Source organism: Danio aesculapii, chromosome 19 (assembly GCF_903798145.1).
Source record: "Danio aesculapii chromosome 19, fDanAes4.1, whole genome shotgun sequence".
Taxonomy (NCBI): domain Eukaryota; kingdom Metazoa; phylum Chordata; class Actinopteri; order Cypriniformes; family Danionidae; genus Danio; species Danio aesculapii.
Genome location: NC_079453.1, coordinates 28,307,010 through 28,329,012, shown reverse-complemented (window position 1 = coordinate 28,329,012; position 22,003 = coordinate 28,307,010). Strand labels below are relative to the sequence as shown.

General features: G+C 36.8%; 1 protein-coding gene across 2 annotated transcripts in view; it reads left to right on the top strand.

Moving 5' to 3' along the window:
• The window catches only part of gabbr1b (gamma-aminobutyric acid (GABA) B receptor, 1b), a 226,353-nt gene that overhangs the window by 106,374 nt on the left and 97,976 nt on the right, over nt 1-22,003 (top strand). For both annotated transcript variants that reach the window (XM_056480451.1, XM_056480450.1), the window contains exon 7: nt 15,982-16,142. In XM_056480451.1, coding sequence (XP_056336426.1) covers nt 15,982-16,142 — 161 coding nt within the window. The remainder of the gene's footprint in view (nt 1-15,981; nt 16,143-22,003) is intronic.

The following is a 22,003-nucleotide window of genomic DNA, read 5'->3' as shown; positions in this document are numbered from 1 at the left end:
TGGACTGCAGGATTTAAATTAGATAAACTGCTCAGGAACCAACCCCCTCTTCCCAAAGAATGTATGTAAATAAAACATGGGCTGACATGTGATGTCCATTGCAATGAACACAGGGTCTGAAGGGATCGTAACAGCCTGGTTGACCTTTTTTATGTTATCATTATAAGAAAAAAACTCAAAATTTGCTTAGTGTTGTCAGGAATACAATTTAACCAAAAAACTAGCCAAAATATTCGTAGTTTTCAAGATAAGTGGTTAGGATTTCATTTATTTGATCAAAAATACTGTAAAAACTGTAATATTTCAAAATATTATTGGGATTAAAAAAATGTATAACCATATGTAAATATATAATTACTTTCCTGTAATATCGAAGCTGAATTTTTGCAGTTGTTTTCTGTCAATTGATGCGTTAGAAATCATTTTACAAAAAAAAGGTCTGGACCCCAAATATTTATTTATATCTGATAGCAGAAAAATGGTTTGGTTCTTCTTTTAATTCTTTTTTTTCTTTCTTAGCTTTATTTATTGAGGTCATTTCAGCATTTACAGGGATTAGTGATTTTATTGCCATCCAAATTGGAAATGTCTGCTTTTTTTCACAACCCACAAGATATTTCAATTTACTTGCTGGTTTTAACAAACAATTATGTGGGATTCCAATCCAAAAAGAGGAATGAATCCAAAGTCATTTTGGAAAAAATTTTAGACCGTTGACAAGTTACTAAAGCATATTCCTGGCACAACAGTGCAGCATATATTAGAGCAACATTTGGAATTATTCAAATCAATAAAGTGAGTGGAAGCTTTAAAGTAATGTCAGCAACAGCTATGCAATAAAATTAGATGTACATTTATAGAATATTCTATGTTTTTTTGTTCTTTTTTATTTGCAGGATTGTATGATAATCATTCTCTCCACCCTGATGTACTATTCAGAGACATCTGATTGACAGAATTCATACGCCTCTGTGCATTACTTGTCATCTGAATTTTTCATCACAAATGCACATTTATACACATTAGCAATCATTAGAGTTAATGCTACATGACATGCACAATTTACTGAATATCTATGAGAAATTCCTGCATGTGAACCATGTACTGTAATGTAAAGGCTTTCAACTTTGCACTAAGAGTGAAAATGACTGATATTTGATTAAACCTCTTTATTTTAGAAATGCTTCAAAATATTTTTTTTAGATTTGGTGAAAGAAATACATAAACATTAAAGAAAACCAAACCATTAAATGTCACTATTGTATATATTTCTAAATTTTGTAGAAGGGTCAAAATAATACATTTTCACCTGATATATTGAGCCAAATTATAGGAGGATAAAAAAGACTTTAGGAAGGTCTCCAGTTTCAAATCATTTGATGTATTAGTTTTGTGCAACGTGACTGGTTTTTGACTATTGAAATGGGTATTCATTTAATCACAGATTGCTGTTGAGATATCAGTATCTCTGAGCATAAACCATCTAGAAACTTAAAAATAAGAATACTCTGTTAAAAACTAAATTTAAAAGCATATTCAGAGATCTTTAATTATTCTTAAATTATAATGTAAACGTTGGAAAAAAAATTGAACAGAAAGAATAATTTTAGCCAAGGTTTCTGAAATGTGGTTGAAATGACAGCAGTCCTGTACTTCTTCATGGTAGCATGTCAAATTTACCATTCATTAATAAATTAATTGATGAATTAATTGATTTATTTAATGTTTGTATAATCCCTTCTCTATAAGCTATACTGTCAATTTTGTTTTGAGCTTTATTAGAGTTTTATGAGAAGTCAAACTATCTAAAATAGAGAAAAACCTACTTGCAAACACTTTAAAAGATAGTTCACACAAAAATAAAAATGATGTCAACATTTATCAAGAAATTTTGAAAAATGTAGGATACTAATAGCCATTGACTACCATACAGTACCATTTGTTTTTCCTACTGTACCATAGATGTCAATTCACGAGTTCACACTTGCAATAGTTTCAGAATAAAGCGTATTTGGCGTGCTGTCCGGGGAGAGGGCTCTGAGCTCGGGGAAGACACCCGAACTCGAGTTATTCCTCTCATCAGGAAACAGAGAGGAATAGGGATTCGAGCAAAGTATCTAGCCTGGCCCCAGAACGCTCCCCCCGGGATTGTAATGCTTAAGAGGTGAGGTGACGGGGTGGTGGAGGGATGCTAAAGTCGTAAGATGCTGCAGGTAAGACAGCTTTGGTATATTTAGGGGTTTGGTCTAGAACTGATTGGATAATAGAATAATTGTCAATGACGTATTTGATACTGAAACTTCTGTGCGTGCTCCTCCCGAAATTTGTTTATAAAACATCACTAGGTTTCCAACATTCTTCAAAATATCTTCTTTTGTGTTCGTCAGAAAAAAAATAAGTTCTTAAAGGATGTGGAACCATTTGATTTATGGGTGAACTATCCCTTTAGTATTGTATATAACAATGTAGATCAATTTAGATGAGTTTTCAACAAATTGGTGGAGAAGAAATTGGTGGATTAGTCAATCATTTCTGATATGTAAACAGACATTGTGCTTCAGACCCAACAATGTAAATGCAGCCAAACAGACTAAATCCAAAAACAGAAGGAGGAGGTGGAGTAGGCAGATACTGGAGACAGTCTGGAAATCAACCAGATTCTGCAAACCACACAGCTTAATCTAGCATGCATTCATGTCAATTAATATTTTTACCATTCCTCTTATTACAGAGCATGTGTAAGAAAAAAAGGCAAAAAAGCTCCACCATGATGACCACAGAGTTGTAGTGTAGCTCAACAAAGTCGATAAGAATGACATCTGACAACAGTAGAGCGCTGGAATATTTTCTCAGCAAGACTTTACGGAGGTCATTTAGAAATTGTCATTACCTGCTGTCTGCTACATAGGGTGCTCCCAATGAGAATAATGGAACTGCGTAATTATGATCTGATAGGGCAACCGCGTGCAATTGAACGCAGCCAACAGATAGTAATTTATGAGAACCGTATGCTTCAGAGAACATGGCTTTTTGGCGCATTTTAGCCAGGAGCGCTAACCGTCAGTGGGCTAGGAGGAGGATTTAGAGGGACAGACGTTCAAAACAGCAGGTGTGTTATTAAGCAGCGCCTGGTCATATTTCACACTCCAATTCAGCAGAGCAGCCGGGAGCTGCGGTTGCACTTCGCTCACTGCGCCACAATCACGGCACGGCTAAATTCTTCTGTTGCTTTTGTGATGAAAGCGACAAACACATTCACGCTTTGTAACTTCTCAGTCGTGGACTAAAGTGGCGAGCTGTGTTTTTTCTTCCGTGTTTGATCCTGCCTCAGCTCTTCAGTCTTTTCTTGACGGCTGAGTGATCTGTCTCCTAATATTCTCCGATTCATTTACTTCCGGGAGGCCTGGGGATTGGGGCGACGATGCAATTCCGAACCCTGGCATTTAGCAGTAAATGAAATTTGGTGTCAAATCTAACAAATCTGTTTGGAGAACACACTCCACGGCGGACAAATTGAAGAATTACTGGGGTGATGAGAGGGAAGCGTTTGGCTGGATGCTGAGATCGCACCCCAGACCGTCTGTAGGGGATTGGGTGTTTATTTACACAAAGTCATGCATTATTTGCATGTCTGGTTATGATTCTCCTCCGCATACTGAGTGCTTTCTTATTGAATTATATCTTGTGTGAAAAAATAGCAGCAGGCACCTTTGTTCGTCCTTTGTGCTCTTCAAAGAATGCTAGACTTATCGGCGGCGCCTTATAACTGATGACCTGGCAACCTCGAGAACCAATCAAACTGCCCAGCTGTGACCTGGCAACCAGAGTAGCCAATCACAGGCTCCTGCTGTGACCTTGCAGCCATCGCATGGCACGGCAACTTGTGCAACCATGATCATTAGCCAGCAACCACCTGTCACTTCGCCTATTTCCGCTTGTCTGCGGAGGTCAAAGAATCGATTGCAATTGCAGGGGATGTCTTTCTTCATAAAATGATAGTCTCTCTTATGAATCTGATGTCGATGGGGTGTCATTTTCTTCCACAAGATGAGTCTTGATGGTAGGTTACAGCAGTGCTCATTCTTCTCTACCAAGCACATCTTGGCATGATCTGACATTTTAATGACCAAACACACCATGACAGCTGATTTTAGGAGTTGTTGTTTGCAGGATATTATTAAACACGCTTGTATAGTTGTTTTCTATAATGCTTTTGGCTTTTGTCAGTGGTTTCCCGTAATGAGAACATTTCCCAAGCTTGATGGCCAAGCAAGAGAGATACTGCATAAATAAAACCCAAGCTCCTCAATTAAGATCCCTCAACACAATCCTGTAATTAAGGCTAGGTTGTAATTCCAAGCCCCCGGCATATTGGTAATGCAAGTTAAATGGCTGTAGAGCTGCTGCCCTTCACTTACAGAGTAATGTCTGATTTTTTTGGTAAGAGGGACCATATTTACTGGAGCACCTGGATTGAACACACTTAAATGTTTTTGCAGCCACTTATTTAAAATACAGTTGGAAATCAAAAACTGATTCTGTTTTCTTAAAGGTGATATCTGATTTTACTCAAGGTTATTTAGGGTCTTAATGAAAAGATTCATTCAGAAAACATATTTTTGTTAAGGGCGGCATAGTGGCTCAGTGGTTAGCACTGTCGCCTTACCCCAAAAAAGTAAAAAAAACAAAAAAATCGCTGGTTCGAGTTCTGGATTTCTGTGTAGAGTTTGCATGTTCTCCCTGTGTTCGTGTGGGTTTCCTCTGGGTGCTCTGGTTTCCCTCACAATCCAAAGACATGCACTATAGGTGAATTGGGTGGACAATGAATGCATGTGTGAACACGCGAGTGTTTGTAGGTGTTTTCCAGTTCTAGGTTGCAGCTGGAAGGGCATCCACTGCATAAAACATAGGCTGGAACAGTTGGTGGTTCATTCCACTGTGGCGACCTCTGTTAAATAAGGGACTAAGCTGAAGGAAAATTATTGAAGGAATATTTTTGTTAAATTTCCCAATGGTAGTGTAAATAAACACCCTTTTTACCATGTCAAAAACACTTCAGTCTTCAGATCCATTCTTGAGGTAAAGCTAAATCAGTCCAGCACACACACAACGCCTAACCAAACCTCAAGTTTCTGCTGATTGTTGTCTTTACAACAGACGTGAAGAAGTATTAGAAGCTGTTTCCACATTATTATGTCAAATTGTGAGATCACGTCAGGCTCCTGATAATGCCGTCACCTGTGTGTATAGTTATCACCTGTATTTTTTCATTGCTTGACATTGCAACCTGCCATTATCAATGTAAAATGTATTTAAACAAACATCTATACCTATGAAAAGTGACAGTTTGGATTTAATGGGCACCTATTTTATCCCTTTTACAAGATGTATGATAAGCCTTTGGTGTCTCCAGAATGTGTCTGGAAAGTTTTTAGCTCAAAATACCTGTCAGATTATTTATTATAGCCTCCAGAATCTGCCCATTTTGGTGTAAGAATACATTTTAGCCTGTGGCTTTAAATCCAAATGAGCTGCTTTTTCCCGCCCATCGCTCCGGCGTGCGTGCCTGCTTTTCATCATGCGTTACGTAAGATAGACAGCACAGTGACAGACAGACGATGATGAAGGATGAAGGTGAAATACAGCTCATTCATCAAAATTACCAAGAAAGTTTATTTCATGTATTTATGGTGGAGTTTATTCAAGCCTTTCTGAAATGATGAGTCTCACACAAATGTCGTTTGCAGCACACTCACACATTAGCGTTTACTGACAAAATTAGCAATTTCTGATAAAAATTACAGAGTTGTAACAAATATTTTAATCTCAGTTTATTTGCTAAAATAAATGTTCTGTGAGCATGTGTATACATCTTATTACAGAAACATGGTGCCTGTCAAACATTTTGGTGGGCGAGGAAAACCGCACTCCTACATCACATTGCAGTAGGCCTCAAAATCACTGGGATTTGGGTCTTATTTTGACGTCAGGAAATTTTAAAGAGACTTGTAGGGTTTATATTACCCCAATATGACAGTGGACACACTATACCTACACACAGTTCTGTCCAAACAGTTTACAAATGTTGATTTTCATCATAGGTGCGCTTTAAATGCTCAGTTGCACAGTTTTTGTGCTATTTAGTGTTAAAACCAACAACACCGCACTGACAAACATGGGTTATGGAGGATGATCTTATGCTAAACACGACTGAACTGAAGCTGAACTAAAGCCAGTTTAGAACAATAATCAAATGAAACAAACACAAATCATATATTAAAAATACATCTTTAAGACAAATTTTAGGTTCAGCAACATTCTTCATAAGCAGTTTTTATACGAGTCTAACCAGCTTTTTATTGCTTGAAATTGTAAAGCAGTCAAAAACATGCAATGCTTCCCAGTTCATTATGTACTATGACTCTCAAACAAATGACTTTTAAGGATTGGTTTCTTTTAATGTGTGTTAACACATTGAAGGTTTGCACTCATTAAAATGAACTATTTTGCAGTTGCTCTGAATTAGTGTGAACATTGTCTTCAGAGCCCTGGAGCAAAACATAATAAGGTGTCATTTCTTATTAAATACTTTGAGTGACTACTTTGTGTTTAAAATACTTAATCAAATACGACATTCTTATTCTTATCAAATAATACAATAATTTTAAAGAATTGAGTTATTTAGCACTCAGAAGCAAAGTGGTCTAGTACTTCACCATCTGTAGTTTTAACATTCAGAGAACAAGAACACAATGACAGAGATTTAGATCGTTTCTCCAACAGCGAGCATGAGCCCATCAAACACAGGAGATCTGACTGCAGCTTCACTTAAACTTGAATTAGATGTCGAATTACATGGTTATCTCAGCATCAATCCCATTTGACTCCCCACCAACCTGCAGACATTGTGGATATGGCTGTATCTTAAAATGCTCCGTGCCTTTAGATCTGAAGAGGGTGATTTAATTGGTCCCATTAAGGCAGCAATGGAGTGCATCAGGTGTCTGAATTACTGGCAGAGACAGTGAAAGGTGGCCCACAGGGACGTCGGCGGCTTGCTGCCAGCTCTTTCTGTATGCTGAGGGAGTTTGGGGTAGAGCTGCTGACCTCCACGTGCTGCAGCTTTGCGGGGCTGTGCATGACAGCGGCGAGATTTCTCTCGAGAGGCAGTTTTGCCTCATATTCCCCCAGTCGCCTTCAACCTTGACATTCTTCGCAAAAAGCATGTGCGGATCTCCATACTAATTCCGGTGACATGCAGTCTGCTGTGTCGCGATCCTGTTCTGAGAAGCCTGAGACATGGCACTCAGTGAAAAAAAGACACCGCAATCGAGGGACAGTGGAAAAAACAGCCATCCCACATTCAAAGTCACTCAAACCACCTTGTGTTCCCATTCTTGTGCTCAATTTGAACTTCAGCAGATTGACTACTCTACATTTAGATAAATAGAGGAACTTCTCTTGTGATTTTATAAAGAGCATAGTGTGAGTTTAGATTTTACACTGTCTACTTGACCTTTGACAGAAGTCTCAATTGGTGATCATTTCTCTTAAAGGGATAGTTCGTCCTAAAATGACAGTTTACTCACTGTTTACTTACTCTCATGTGATTCCAAACCTCTATGAGTTTTTTTTTCTTTCTGTTGAACACAAAAGATGTTTTGAATAAAACTGAAAACTGGGAAAACTATGAAAAACAATTACTATTAAAATAAATGATTAAAAGTTTACATCTTTCTTCACAATTCCTTCTTTGGGCTCTATTTTAAGGATATAAATGCAAAATCTAAAGTGAATGGCGCAAAAGCGTTAAAGTTGTGTCCGAATCCACTTTTGGCACATTTGCTATTTACATGGCGGACTTTTTAAGTGGAAAAACTGAACGCTTCACTAGCGAGAAAACAGTTAAGCAGACCATCTGCAGTGCGAGTATAAAGAATGAGCCTCCTCCATTCGGCCTTTTTACTTTCTCTTTACTTTGACTTTTTGCTTTTTGTTGTATGTGCGTCACTGAAGTCATCCATTAGCCTAAATATTTAATTTCGTTTGTTAAGCGTAAAGATTTGTTTTAAAACTATTTCTAAATTCAGTTCTAATTTCCAGTAAATGAATAAATGAAAAATAATAACAAAGTGTGGTCAAAAAAACTGAGTTATATCCAAACACACGTCCTATCCTTATGCTGCATATGGTGATGCATACGTCTCCAAAACCCAACAAATGGACAAATCTAAACTTGTTTTTATTAAAACAAATATAAATATGCATGTAATAAATAATACTGCTAATAATATTAACAATATACAAATGCAATCATGAATAAACTGAATAAAAGGCTCCAGGACATGAAGAAGGCATGGAGGTAGTGTTTTTTTATATTTATGTAGAAAATAATAATTTTTGTAACATTTTAATCCTTGATTTTTTTTCATTTGTAAAGATATTTGTGTATTGCTGTACATCCTGTGTGTATTAAGCATCTGTACGTTTGTACTGGCATAGGCGCATACAGTAAATAACACGCTCTGCGCTGGACTGTACACCAGCTTTAGTTGGTCAATGGCACGGTCTAGTTTCTCAAAATAGCAACGCACCAACAAAACGCCTTAACACACCTCCTTTTAGACCAGCACACCCATGTGTCCACAAAGTGGCACAAATGGATTTACTATTTAAACAACGTGGCACAAATCTTAAAAATTAGAGTTACACTGGTCTGAAAATAGCAACAAATTGCACCATGCACGTCTTGCGCCTAATTGCGCCGGGTGTATGATAGTGCCCTTTGTGTGTAACAGAAAGTCAAAAAAGCTTGAAACAAATGCAGGGAGATTAAACGTTAACAGAATTTTCAGTTTTGTATAATCTTTTAAAGTAATTGTGTATCTACTACTAGCTGCAGTTTTTGGACTGGACATTCCATTTATATAGTATATCAATAAACCAGTATAACAAAATTGATATTGTAATAAACAGCAAATTCATAGTGCAACAGAATAGTGTGATAAAGTATATAGTGAGGAATACTACAATGAACATGTTTTACAGTTGGTAAACACTGATTATTTGTTTGATGAATATATCAACCTAATATTGATTATTTAATTTATCCGTTTATTCATTAGCATGAAAAGGCAATAAAAGATGAGCACATCAGATTCTAGCACACAGTGCTGTTACTAACCAAGGGTTCAAGGTTTGCTTTGATATATTTGGATGAGTGTGCATTTAATCTGTGTATGTTGAGAAATAATTATTTTTACAAGCAAGTTGAGTACAAGTTGAATAGTTCATCCAGAAATGAAAATTTACTCACCCTCCACTTACTCCAAACCTTCTGTTTTTTCTTATTCTGTTTAACACAAATGAAGATATTCTGAAGAATATTGGAAGCCTTTATCCACTGACATCCTTAGCAGGGAATTTTTTACTATGCAACTTAAATGGCCTACATTTTTTTCCAACATTTTCCAGAATATCTACTTCTGCGATAAACAGAAGAAAGAAGAGTTTAAATGCCATTCACTTAAAAAAAAGTCTTCTTTGCAGCCTATATACAGCAATAATGGTAGCATGATATGTTGGAACAAGTAACAAAACCTGGGTTTGGTGCACGCCAATATCTTCTAATCAGTGCCTCCAGACTTGCTATAAACTTCCATTGAGTCTGTGGGTTGAAGCTGGCCTCCAGGTATATTGGACAACTCTGAAAGATATCAAAGAAGAAATCAATGGAAAATGGCCCAAAATTGTTTATGACATACTTATTTACTTTGCTGAAGTTCTTTTTCTACAGAAATTATCTCTGAACCATATGGTTGATTCTAGCTCTGCCAGAGGCTGCAACATCAATATTAGCATACCAATTAGATCAGCTATCATAAGAACAAGTGCGAATAATTGAAATAATACATGTGCAATCAACATGTAGATTGGCAAAAGAAGAAGCGAGGTAAGAGCATGTGGACTGTGAGTAAAAAACGATCACCAATCACTGCATTATGTTAAAATAGCTGTTCTCCTAAAGAATAATTTGTGCCATGTGGCGGAATCAAAACTTCAACGTTTTGTTTTCATTTAAAGAGCACATATTTTAACTCTTTTTCAAGATTTAATATACAGTAAATCTTTTGTGTCTCCAGAATGTGTCTGTAAAGTGTTAGCTCATAATACCCAACAGATTATTTATTATACCTTATTAAACCTGGGAAATTTGAACTGTTATTGTAGCTGTTTTTGTTGCCTGTGCCTTTAAAACTGGATCTCCATGCCCACCGTTCCCACGTGCATGTCTCACATAGATAAACAGCACAGTGACAGACAAGAATGAAGCAGATCTCCCTTACTACAGTAAGAACTTTATCAACGTCTATCTATTGTATTTGTTGTGGAGTTAATTCAAGCCTTTCTGCAATGATGAGTCACAAATATGGACATCCAATATGGATGTATATGGACATCCATTATGTTACTGATTTAACGTCCACAAACCAGAACTGAAGCTTTTTCTTTTATTTTATTGTACTGACACTATGCAGTGATGAATTACTTAGCAGTTTTACTGTCTTTTTTTACAAACATGCACAGTTTTAAATCGTTTTACACTTGTAAAACTCATTCTTGATCACATTTGATAATGATTGATGATCAAAGCGAGCTGAACAGATCTTTAATCCCAGTGAAATAGGAATTGGTATTAATTTGTTGATTTTTATGCTATAGTGTGTGCTACAATTATGTGTTACAGTCAAGTTATATCCTTTTTGTTTTTTTGAGCATGAGATCTGACCGTTTTGTGCCATAGGCCTTAAGATATGGCTAAGCCAGGCAGAATCTGCAGATATTTTTCAACAGATAAATTTGTAAAAAAAAATCTGCGTATTTATGCGGAAGTATCATAACTAAAAACTTGCATTAAATAAAAAATAAAACCATTTTAACTTGTGTTATGTTTACTTTTGTAATGTTTACAATGTAAATCAAATTAGATCCACTTATTTAGTGAACAAAGCAGATCTCTCATATAAAATATCTATTGAAAGACAGAAAATATTACTTTACAAATGGTATTTTAAATACATTATATGAACATTTTCATATTAGTCAATAATATTACTGTAATTAATTTAAAAACTGAATTAATATAACTACACACATTTACACAAGTAAATAAATAGACTCGCTGGGCTAAACATCTTCGGATTTCTGCACGTGCAGATTCTGCATGGGCCTAGAAATGTCTTTCATTGTGTACTTTTGGTCATTTAGATATTTAAGGTAATATATTTTAGCTGACATTCTGGTGCAAAGCTTATGTTGCCTACATTTTTTTTTAAAAAACATGAGTCGTTTTTGTAATTAAAGCACTTAGGCTGAGATGAAATAGCTGCCAGAGATGAAGTAGCTGCAAGCAGCAATTATCATAGTTAACTACCTATGTCTTTACAACACAGAAAAGTCTGGTAATTGACCATTAAAAACAGCAAACTGTTGTACCGCCACCTATTGGCAGATCTCTATAAACTCTGGCATGCTTATTTCGAATCATTTGTGATAATTTTGAGAGTGCTTGGCTTTTGGGTGAACTGTTTAGGAATTGAACATTTGCGCCACCCTGGAGGTTAATCGCCACTCTGCATTCGCCACACATACAGGGGTGTATTTCATCAGTGGCACAACCCCAGGCTACTTGCAGCTGCTGCTAAGCTAATACCAGTTCTCTGATATATAACCATCGCCTCTGGGTTTTGATGTCGGAGAGAATGTGGTAATCGAAACGGTTCGAGTGAGAGAAACAGAAAGGTGGCCTGAAAACCTCTACAGCTATTTCATCCCAGGCTAAGTGTTTTGATTACAAAAACGACCCGTGTTGTTTAAAACATGTAGGAATCGCTAATCAGCTTTGCACCAGAACCCCAGCGAAAACGTATTACCGCCACAATCTGAATTACCCAAAGCACATAATGAAAGCCATATCTCGTGTTTCTGACTGGTTTCATTATTCATTTCCGAGTCTGCTTGATCGTGGCCCGTGTCACCCGTAACTTTGAGAATCGATGTGATGTAACAGGGCTTGTGCTGCTTTTTGCAGCAAGAGAAGTTGCAAGATCAGTCAAGAGTGTTCTGGGAATAAACGGAGCCCGGGAAAACGGATAGATAGCTACAGTGATTCTCATCAACTCTCAGGATTAGTGAGAGGGCGAATGTGTTAGCAAAGCCACTGAACGTGTAGAAAAATAGCACTCAGCTCGGAGGAAAAACATTGGGTTCGGGGGAAGGTGAGGAAGAGAGTTAGAGGAAGAGAAGGATCGGTGTCAGCCCATCAGGTTGGAGATACATTATTGAAGACTACAGACAAGTGCGCATAGTCACTTCTCTGTGGATCCTGTTTACCACGATGTATCTGCTTTATAGGTGCAGGATTAGTGTGAGCGCTGGCTGTGAGTTTGGAAATAGATGGTGCAGTGGAGATGAAGGTGTGTGGGTGAGAGAAACCGAACATGTGATTCATAATGTAGTCTACAGCAGGTTCTGTCTAGAAAGGTTCAAGATACATTCAATCTTTAGGCTGTGTGTGATTTAAAACAAACACTGGTATGGTTGTTCTGTAAGTACAGTACTTTTGAATAAGCATAAACATTGGCATCTGAAGTAAACAACTGCAGCTACACAGATAAATGAATCAAAAACAGGATGTGAACAAGATTACATCCCTAAAATTAATACAATGATCAAGCACGCATGTTTTTTTTTTCTTGTCATAGTTGCTACATTGTTCATTTAATACACGCGTGGCACAGGAAGTGTCGCCTTCCAGCAGGAATAAGTGCATTTTTGACTTCTTTACACATTTTATAAGCACACATCAGCATTACAATTAAGTAATACCTTGCTGACTGGATATAATATAGATTGGCTATGAAGCGTCAATAATTAAAAGTGCTGGTGAAAGGGATATAAAAAAAAAACTACGCGGAGACTGGGGTGGATTTAACTAATAAGCAAGTTAAGTGGCCGCTTAGGGCCCCAGGAAATCTGGGGGCCCCCAATAAATATCTAGAAGTGTAAATTATTTATACACATTTCACATTTCATACACAGTGGCAATTCAAAGTGCTTTACATAAACAAGAATAAAAAAACAAGTATAAGAACAGATTAAAATGTGTTAAAACAGGTTATAAAAGAATAAAAAAAGAAAAAAAAAGTCATAACACTGCGATCTGTCTGACATAGCACAGTGCTCATTCAGTAAAGGCACAGCTAAACAGATGTGTTTTCAGTCTTGATTTGAATGTGCCTAGTATAACATCATTTTCTACCATATTTTGTATGGTTAGAGTTAAACAAATACAATTTTAACGTAAATAAATAATATTTAATATACAATCAAATAAAATATTATTATAATAATTTAATGTTTTGTAATAATAATATTACAAAATAAAATATCCATCATGGAGCAGCTAATCCAGCATTATTGCATTATTGCGATAGAGCTTAAAGAGCTTAAATAAACTTCATAACGCAAAAAACATTATTACGCACGCATGAGTGTTGAAATTAAAAAAATTTAACCCAACTAGTTGAGTTATTAAATAACACAATAAATGTTAAAAATAATCTGACAAAGCAACAAATATTTAACCCAATGGTTGAGTTATTAAATAAATAAACTAATAAAGGTTAAAAATAACCCAACAAAGCACCAAATATTTTTAACTCAACCACTGGGTTAAATAAATAGCTTAACAGTTTTTAGAGTGTACATAATAAAATCAGATTTATTTTGTTTTATATGATTGGGTTATGTCTTTAAAATGACAGAGCTATGTTTACTTGCAACCAAGTAGTCCATTGGTAATTGGAATGATGGCTCAACACTGAAAAAACCTTCATGTAAACATGATATTTTCTGATCTGACAGAGCTTGATCCAAATGAATGAGTGGTTTAAACCATTTAAACAGATTATAAACATATTAACACTTTATCAGGATGAAAATATTGTGCACATGAACATGCACCGGTAAAAAACATCAGATCTGATTTGAAGCTTGTGACAAATTCAAACATGAACCTGATCACTTTATGATCAAGCAAACACATCTTTCAATATTCAACAATCCAATTCATTTCATTCTAATTGATAAGATTGTAGCATAATTTATTCATTCATTAATTTTCCTTCGGCTTAGTTCCCTTATTCATCAGGGGTTGCCACAGCGGAATGAACCGCCATCTTATCCAGCATACTGTAAGATGAGGGCAGCAGATGCCCTTGGAGCTGCAACCCAGTACTGGGAAACATCCATACACACTCATGTAATTCACACACACACATACATACGGCCAATTTAGTTTAATCAACTCACCTGTACCTGCACAATTCATTCTGCAATCTTCTTGCTGTGAGGCCACGCTTCTAACCACTGCGCCACCGTGTCGCCATTGGCATAATTTAAATGTTTGCTATATACCAGGTAGTCATTTTAACTTTTTTGGTCTGAACCAAAAATAACAAAAGAACAATAACAAAAGTGAGTGACAACAACAAGCTAAACAGTTATAATGTGAAATTGTCAAGATGTAATTGTTTTGGGGTGCATGGGGTACTTTCGCGTCTCATCTTGGTTAAATTAAATTATGTTTGGAAATTAACTTCTGAGAAAGAGATGGTGAGAGAAATAAAAAAGAAAAACGTGTATCGGAGGCGAATGGTTCGGGTGTTGGCGGAGGGGATAATAAACCAGAGTGGTTGTGTTAAGGGATTGCAAATTCAAAGTGCTCTGTGAAACGGAGAAGGAAAATGAGCTCCACACATCTACGTCTCTCTCTCTCTCTCTCTCTCTCTCTCTCTCTCTCTCTCTCTCTCACACACACACACACACACACGCACACTCCTCTTGCTAGCGCTCTTTCTCTCACAGTTTCTCTCTCACACATACACATTCTCTCTCTCCCTCTCTCGAGCGCGCGCGTGAGCTGGCCGTCTCTCTCTATAAACCCAGCACACACTCTCTCCCTCAGTCTCCTGCTGCATCCAACGAACACAAACACACACTCACTCACTGCTGCGACTTCGTTTGCCGTTTCTTTTGTTTTCGTACCGTTTTATACCGATTGTTCACAACAACATTATCATCCTGCGTTTTTCCTTGCTAATTGGTTTTCTTACTGAATTCAACCTGTCGTTTTTCTAAAGACGCGCGCAGAGGATTCCGGTGGACCGTGTATAGCCTAACATTGCGCTTTCCAGAAAATAAACATGTTATGTTTATATATTTGCTTTATTCGTTGCGTGTTCGGGAGAACCGTGAGTATAAGTCTACAGTACTAAACTATTGAGCCTATGACAGATTGTTATTGTTCACTCGTCGCTAGCATTCGTTAACGTTATTCAAGTATGCTAAATCTTAAACCGCAGTTACGTTCATATTAATGTTATTTTATTATCGTCGGGCTTAACGTCAGATACTTAAAACTTTTTTGAGTATCTTTGAAAGTTTGTACATTTTAAAAATGTTGGTCTAGTATGCTCAATAAAGTAAATCACAAATGTTTGACGCGACAAAAATAAACGTAACGCAATTTGCAAAGCACTCAAAGATGTATGCTTTTGCTCATGCTTTTAAATAGTCATCAGTGTCGTGTTTATGTCTCGCCTTGAACGTAAACAAGAGTACAACCTGTAAAAGTATATTAAAGTCCAATAGAAGTTTATGGGTAATTATCAGTGCTGTATTAACGTGATTATTCTATCCAAAATATATATTTTGTCAAAAACTAAAATTCCTGTCAAACTCCTCCAGCTTTGCCTTTCATGTAAAATAATCAAAACATAAACTGTTGGCACACACTCTTGCCCACTATGGCCAAACTAAGTTGGCAGCAGCACAGCAGGGGACGGAGCTTGCTAACAACTTCCTACTTTACTTGGGCCACCCTTTTTTTACTGTTCTCCTGGTCCTGCCCGGTTCTAGGCAAAAAGAAACTCTACATCGGAGCCCTGTTCCCTATGAGTGGCGGATGGCCAGGTGGTCAAGCATGTCTCCCTGCTGCCCAAATGGCCCTGGATCTGGTGAACAAGAGAACGGATATTCTTCCGGATTATGAGCTCGAATTAATCCACTATGACAGTATGGTAAGTGAGCACTGCATGAGCCTCTTTAATTACTTTCCATTATTGGAACTGTTTGATAGTATGCAATTGAGTGTGCGCTGAACTAGTCATTCCAGAAGAGTGTTTGCTTGCTGTTGATGTTATTTATTCAAACAGTGTGGAATGTCATTATCAGCGCTTTGCTGAAGATTTTCTGTTCACAGGAGATTTCTGTGCAAATTTACATTTTACTACAGCGTATTAGGTCAGCTGTGATATGTTAATAGGGGTTTGGTGGACGCTAATGAACATAATGTTCTTTAAATGGGAATTTGTACTTGATTCAGTGTGACTTCATTAAAGCTGTGCAGAGGAATGTTGTGACAGCATCGTATTATTCATGGGTTACGCTGTCACCTGAGGTTTGCTCGAAGAAATCTATTCATAGCAGCTTTATACACCGTCCACTTTCCTTGTCCGTATCTTTCCGTTTGCTTGACTCTCTCTCTATTTTTCTCCATCTTTCCCACCTGCGTCCCTCCTCCCCCGCACAGGAGATGCCAATACATACTCCCTCTCTCTCTCTCTCTAATTCTAACACACACACAGACGCACACATATGCAGAGTGCAAGCCAGAGTTTTAGACGGAGAACACACAGAGATACAGGCAGAGCGCAAACAGTTAATTCCCTGTGACTGTTCGGTGTTGCTAAGAGCTTCGCAGTGATTGGTCGGAACGGGTCTGCATTGGAACCCCGCTTCAAAGATACAGGAGAAGGAGGAAAGACTGGGGGTGGAGGTTGGCATGACAACGGTTACCAAGACCACTGCTGTTCAAACAAACACATAAGGCCACAGATTGCTCAGACGAAATAGAGAAAATTGCATGCCTCTTTATGATTATTGCATAACCAGAGTTGGATAAATGGATGAATTTAAACCAGGTTAACCAGACTGGTGAGATGCAATCTCTCAGATATATCGAGAGCATCGTTTCTGATCCCCAGCAGTAGGAGGATGTGCTCAGGACCCCCGCTGATCCGAATGAATACATGCAAACGGAAACGCACGCATGCAGAGAGCCGTCACTGATTAGAATTCAGCACCACGGACAGCTACATTTAGAGAGCAGAAAAGCGCTGTGTCATCAGGAGGTATAAAGCAAGAAGGAACATTTCATCTGAGTCGAGTTTTAGGTATTCAGACCCAAATGTTCCCTCCTGAGCTACGGAAAGAGCAGTCTCGTTAAACTTGCACCCGGTGTGGTTCTGGGCCATTTTGATTGGAGCTGAGGACGCCGCTCTCCGCAGGGTGACAGGGACAGTTCGAGGGCTTATTAGTATGGACTGGACCTGTGACTGATTTCCCCAGAGCCTGTATTTGAGATCACTTGGCCTTAACACTTTTGCTTTGGGGTCTTTAATGTGTTTTTGGGGATTTGTCATCCATTGATTTGACTGATGAGAAGACTAGGGATGTTAAATCTGGGTGTTTTGAGAAAAATGTCATATAATTATATAAATCATCTCATATCTTGATAACAATATACAGTATATGTCACAATTAGGCATGGGCTGGTATAAAATTTTGACAGTATGATAATCTTGGATAAAAACATCCCGGTTTTCCGGTATTGTGATTACTGCTCTAAAATATACGTTTTTAAATGTCTGGATAAAAAACTAAACTTTTTTCCCCTTTGAGCACAATATATTTTGTGTTATGGAACATTTAAAGTATTTTGGAGCAGTAAACATGTCAGGCTGAATAACTCCAAATGAATCATTGACTTCTGCTGTCTTCATTAGCTTCAAAAACACAGATTTCTTTACAATTTACAACGGCATCTTTGGATATCTTTTCTGCTAGAGATACTGTGGTCTTAAAAAACATTTTAAAAATGTTTACATTACCATATCATACCTTGATAGAGGTTATTATCCCATGCCTAGTCACAATATAATAAATTTCTGTAAAATCCATCAAATAATAGTTTTATAGAAAGTATAAACAGACCACATGGAACAGACAATGTATATTTCTTTATACATTTTTAAAGTGTATACTCAAAAATGTACTCATTCATGTGGGATTATTTTATTTAGATCATCTGGACAAATGTTTGATTAAGAATATAGAAATGCTAAATAAATATTAATGAAATATAAAACACTTTTCAAAAACAAATGATTTGAGGTCCAACATAAAAATATTGCTAAATATAATGCAAAATGTAAACATTGTATTTTCAAGCCTGCAACGTTCTCAGCATGTTTTTCACATTTCTGCCTGCATCCCTGTGGTGGTGTTCATCCAAATGATGAAATATTACCATAAACAGTTTTTTTTGCAACATCATGAAATAAACAACAGAGAATATTATGAATAATATGAAAGGAGAGACTTTTTATGTTGTCCATCTGATGTACACTCACTGGCCACTTTATTAGGTACACCTGTCCAACTGTTCATTAACGCAAACTCATAAATGCAGCAACTCAATGCATGTAGACATGGTCACGATCTGCTGCAGTTCAAACCGAGCATCAAAATGGGGAAGAAAGGTGATTTAAGTGACTTTGAACATAGTATGGTTGTTTGTGCCAGACGGGCTGGTCTGAGTGTTTCAGAAACTGATTATCTACGGGGTGTTTTCATGCACAACCATGTCTAGGGTTTACAGAGAATGGTCCCAAAAAGAGAAAATATTCAGTGAGCGGCAGTTCTGTGAATGCAAATGCCTTGTTGATGCCAGAGGTCAGAGGAGAATGACCAGACTGTTTCCAGCTGATAGAAAGGCAACAGTAACTCAAATAACCACTCATCATAACCGAGGTATGCAGAAGAGCATCTCTGAATGCAGAACACGTTCAACCTTGAGGCGGATGGGCTACAGCAGCAGAAGACCTCACCGGGTGCCACTCCTGTCAGCTAAGAACAAGAAACTGAGACTACAATTCGCACAGGCTCACATTCGGGTGGTGGGGTCAGATTTTAGTGTCAACAATATGATCCATCCTGTCTTGTATCAATGGTTCAGGCTGATGGTGGTGGTGTAATGGTGTGGGGCATATTTTCTTGGCACAATTTGGGCCCATTAGTATGATTTGAGCATCGTGTCAACGCCACCTGAGTATTGTTGCTGACCATGTCCATCCCCTTATGACCACAGTGTACCCATCTTCTGATAGCTACTTTCAGCAGGATAATGTGCCATGTCATAAAGCATGAATCCACTCAGACTGGTTTCTTGAACATGACAATGAGTTCACTGTGCTCAAATGGCCTCCACAGTCACCAGATATCAATCCAATAGAGCACCTTTGGGATGTGGTGGAACAGGAGATTTGCATCATGGATGTGCAACCGACAAATCTGCTGCAACTGCGTGATGCTATCATGTCAATATGGATCAAAATCTCAGGAATATTTCCAGTACCTTGCTAAATCTATACAAAGGATTAAGGCAGTTCTGATGGCAAATGGGGATCTAACCCAGTACTAGTAAGGTGTACCTAATAAAGTGGCTGGTGAGTGTATATTGTCATATTGCCCAGCCTTACTTCTTGTAGGGGATATAAGTGGCTAGAGTTTGTATTTTGAAATCAACTTGTATTAAAATTGTGGTCTAAATTGACATTATACATCAACTTAGTTATTAATGAGTTGTTTACAGTGCATCTTTTCATGCATTCCCTGGGAATCAAACCTAAAATCTTGTTCAGTTTGGGTTCCAGGAATGCAATACTGTTTAATCACTCAGAAATAACTATGGTGTTTGACTTGATTTGAATATACACAGCTAAACTGGTGTGTTCAATTTGGGAGGTTTATTTTAATTGAAATAATTAGTGTGGTTCCTTGGAAAAAATGTTGTAAATGTTAAATTTTTTTGAACGCTGGTGTTAAAAAAAGCATAAAGTAACATTTTATTTCAACATTTTCTCTATTAAAGTCCTGTTGACTGAGCTACTTGATTGATTTTGTTCTTAATGAAAGGAAAGAGTTAAGTCAAAGAGTAATTGTTTTAAGGCAATTTAAGCTGATGCAGGTGTCTTAACAAGAAACCCAATGCAAGAGTGTTTAATCTAAAGTAATTGTTTATATATAGCGAGCAGTATCAAAAGTCATCTTTTGAGTGCAAATAGTGTGATCATTTTATGTGCTTTTAATTAGTCAATTAACTTCTCCTAAATAGAGTGTCATTAGACTATAGTTTTTCAATCCTTTCTTGTCTTCACCTTGCAAGACTAAGTGTATTTGGACACATTTTAACAGAATCTTTGTGTTCTATTTAGTTTGATTCATGTTAATGAATTCATGAAGTTTTAGGAAGATTCATATTAAACGACTAGCATAGCATAGTCTGATTTAAGTACGGATGACTGTTATGAGTCACATCTTTTAATGAATCGAGCAAAAACACTCATAATATCAGATGCATGTTAGCATGGGTATAATGAACAGGATCTCTTGAATACATTAGAGCAGTTAACATCTTACTCACTCACTAATTGGATGTTTATATAATCTTTAGTTAATTATGATGCTAAGTTCTGAAGTTTGAGGTCGGTAGGTCTCTCGCTGCATTTATTTCATCAAACTTTTTTTACTATTTTATATTTTAATATTTCATTCACACTTTTGACAGTGTTCAGTATCCCATGACCTTTTAGAAATCATTGTGATATGCTGATTTTAACATTTTTCCTATTATCAGTTTTGAAAACTGTTTTTTCCAGTATCATTTTATGAATAAATGTTTTAAAAGAACAGTATTTATTTATAATAAGTACCTATTTTGATATTATAAATATCTTAATCTTCACTTAATGGATTTCTAATGTACATATTAATGTCGCTGGCTTTGTAAAATAAGTGTATTTAAGAGTATTGTCATCTCTGATTTATGTTTAATATATACTATGCTACAAATGTTGTATATATTATCTGTTTCTGTTTATAGAGGCAATTCCCCTTTTTATTATTATTATTATTACTATTATTATTATTATTATTATTATTTATATTATTATTATATTGTTTTTTTATTTGCATAAATGTAAAAATGGTTCACCCAGAAATGAATATTCTCTCATCGTTCTCTCAATCTTTATTCGTTTCAAACCTTTATGAGTTTCTTTCATCTGTTAAACACAAATGAAGATATTTTTAAAAAATGGGACAAGAAAATTGAAATTGTATATTACAGTAATTAAATAATAAGTAACAATATAGTACAACTTAAATATAAAATCCAAAAACAAGTTTTGATATTTTATTTTTAAATGAAAATATTTTATTTTTAAATAAAAATAGTAGTTAGCACCTTATACGATAGCACGTCAAAATTGTGTCTGTTATCTTCATCAAGGGCGATGCGGTGGCGCAATGGGTAGTGTTGTCGCCTCACAGCAAGAAGGTCGCTGGTTCGAGCCTCGGCTGGGTCAGTTGGCATTTCTGTGTGGAGTTTGCATATTCTCCCCATGTTCGCGTGGGTTTCCCCCACAAGTCCAAAGACATGTGGTATAGGTGAATTGGGTAAGCTAAATTGTCCGTAGTGTATGTGTGTAAATGAGTGTGTATGGATGTTTCCCTGTTACGGGTTGCGGCTGGAAGGACATCCGCTGCGTAAAACATGTGCTGGATAAGTTGGCGGTTCATGGCGACCCCAGATTAATAAAAGGACCAAGCCGAAAAGAAAATGAATGAATGAATGAATCTTCATCAAATCAGGGGTGCATTTCCCAAACAACATTACTCACGGCTGAACTATCATAGTATAATACATCATTTGGGAAAAGAACCATTGTTTGAATCACGTTAGTTATAACGTAAAACGTCTATACTGATACTCTAAACGGGGTGGAGTATCTACTTCCTTAGAGAAAAACCCCATCAT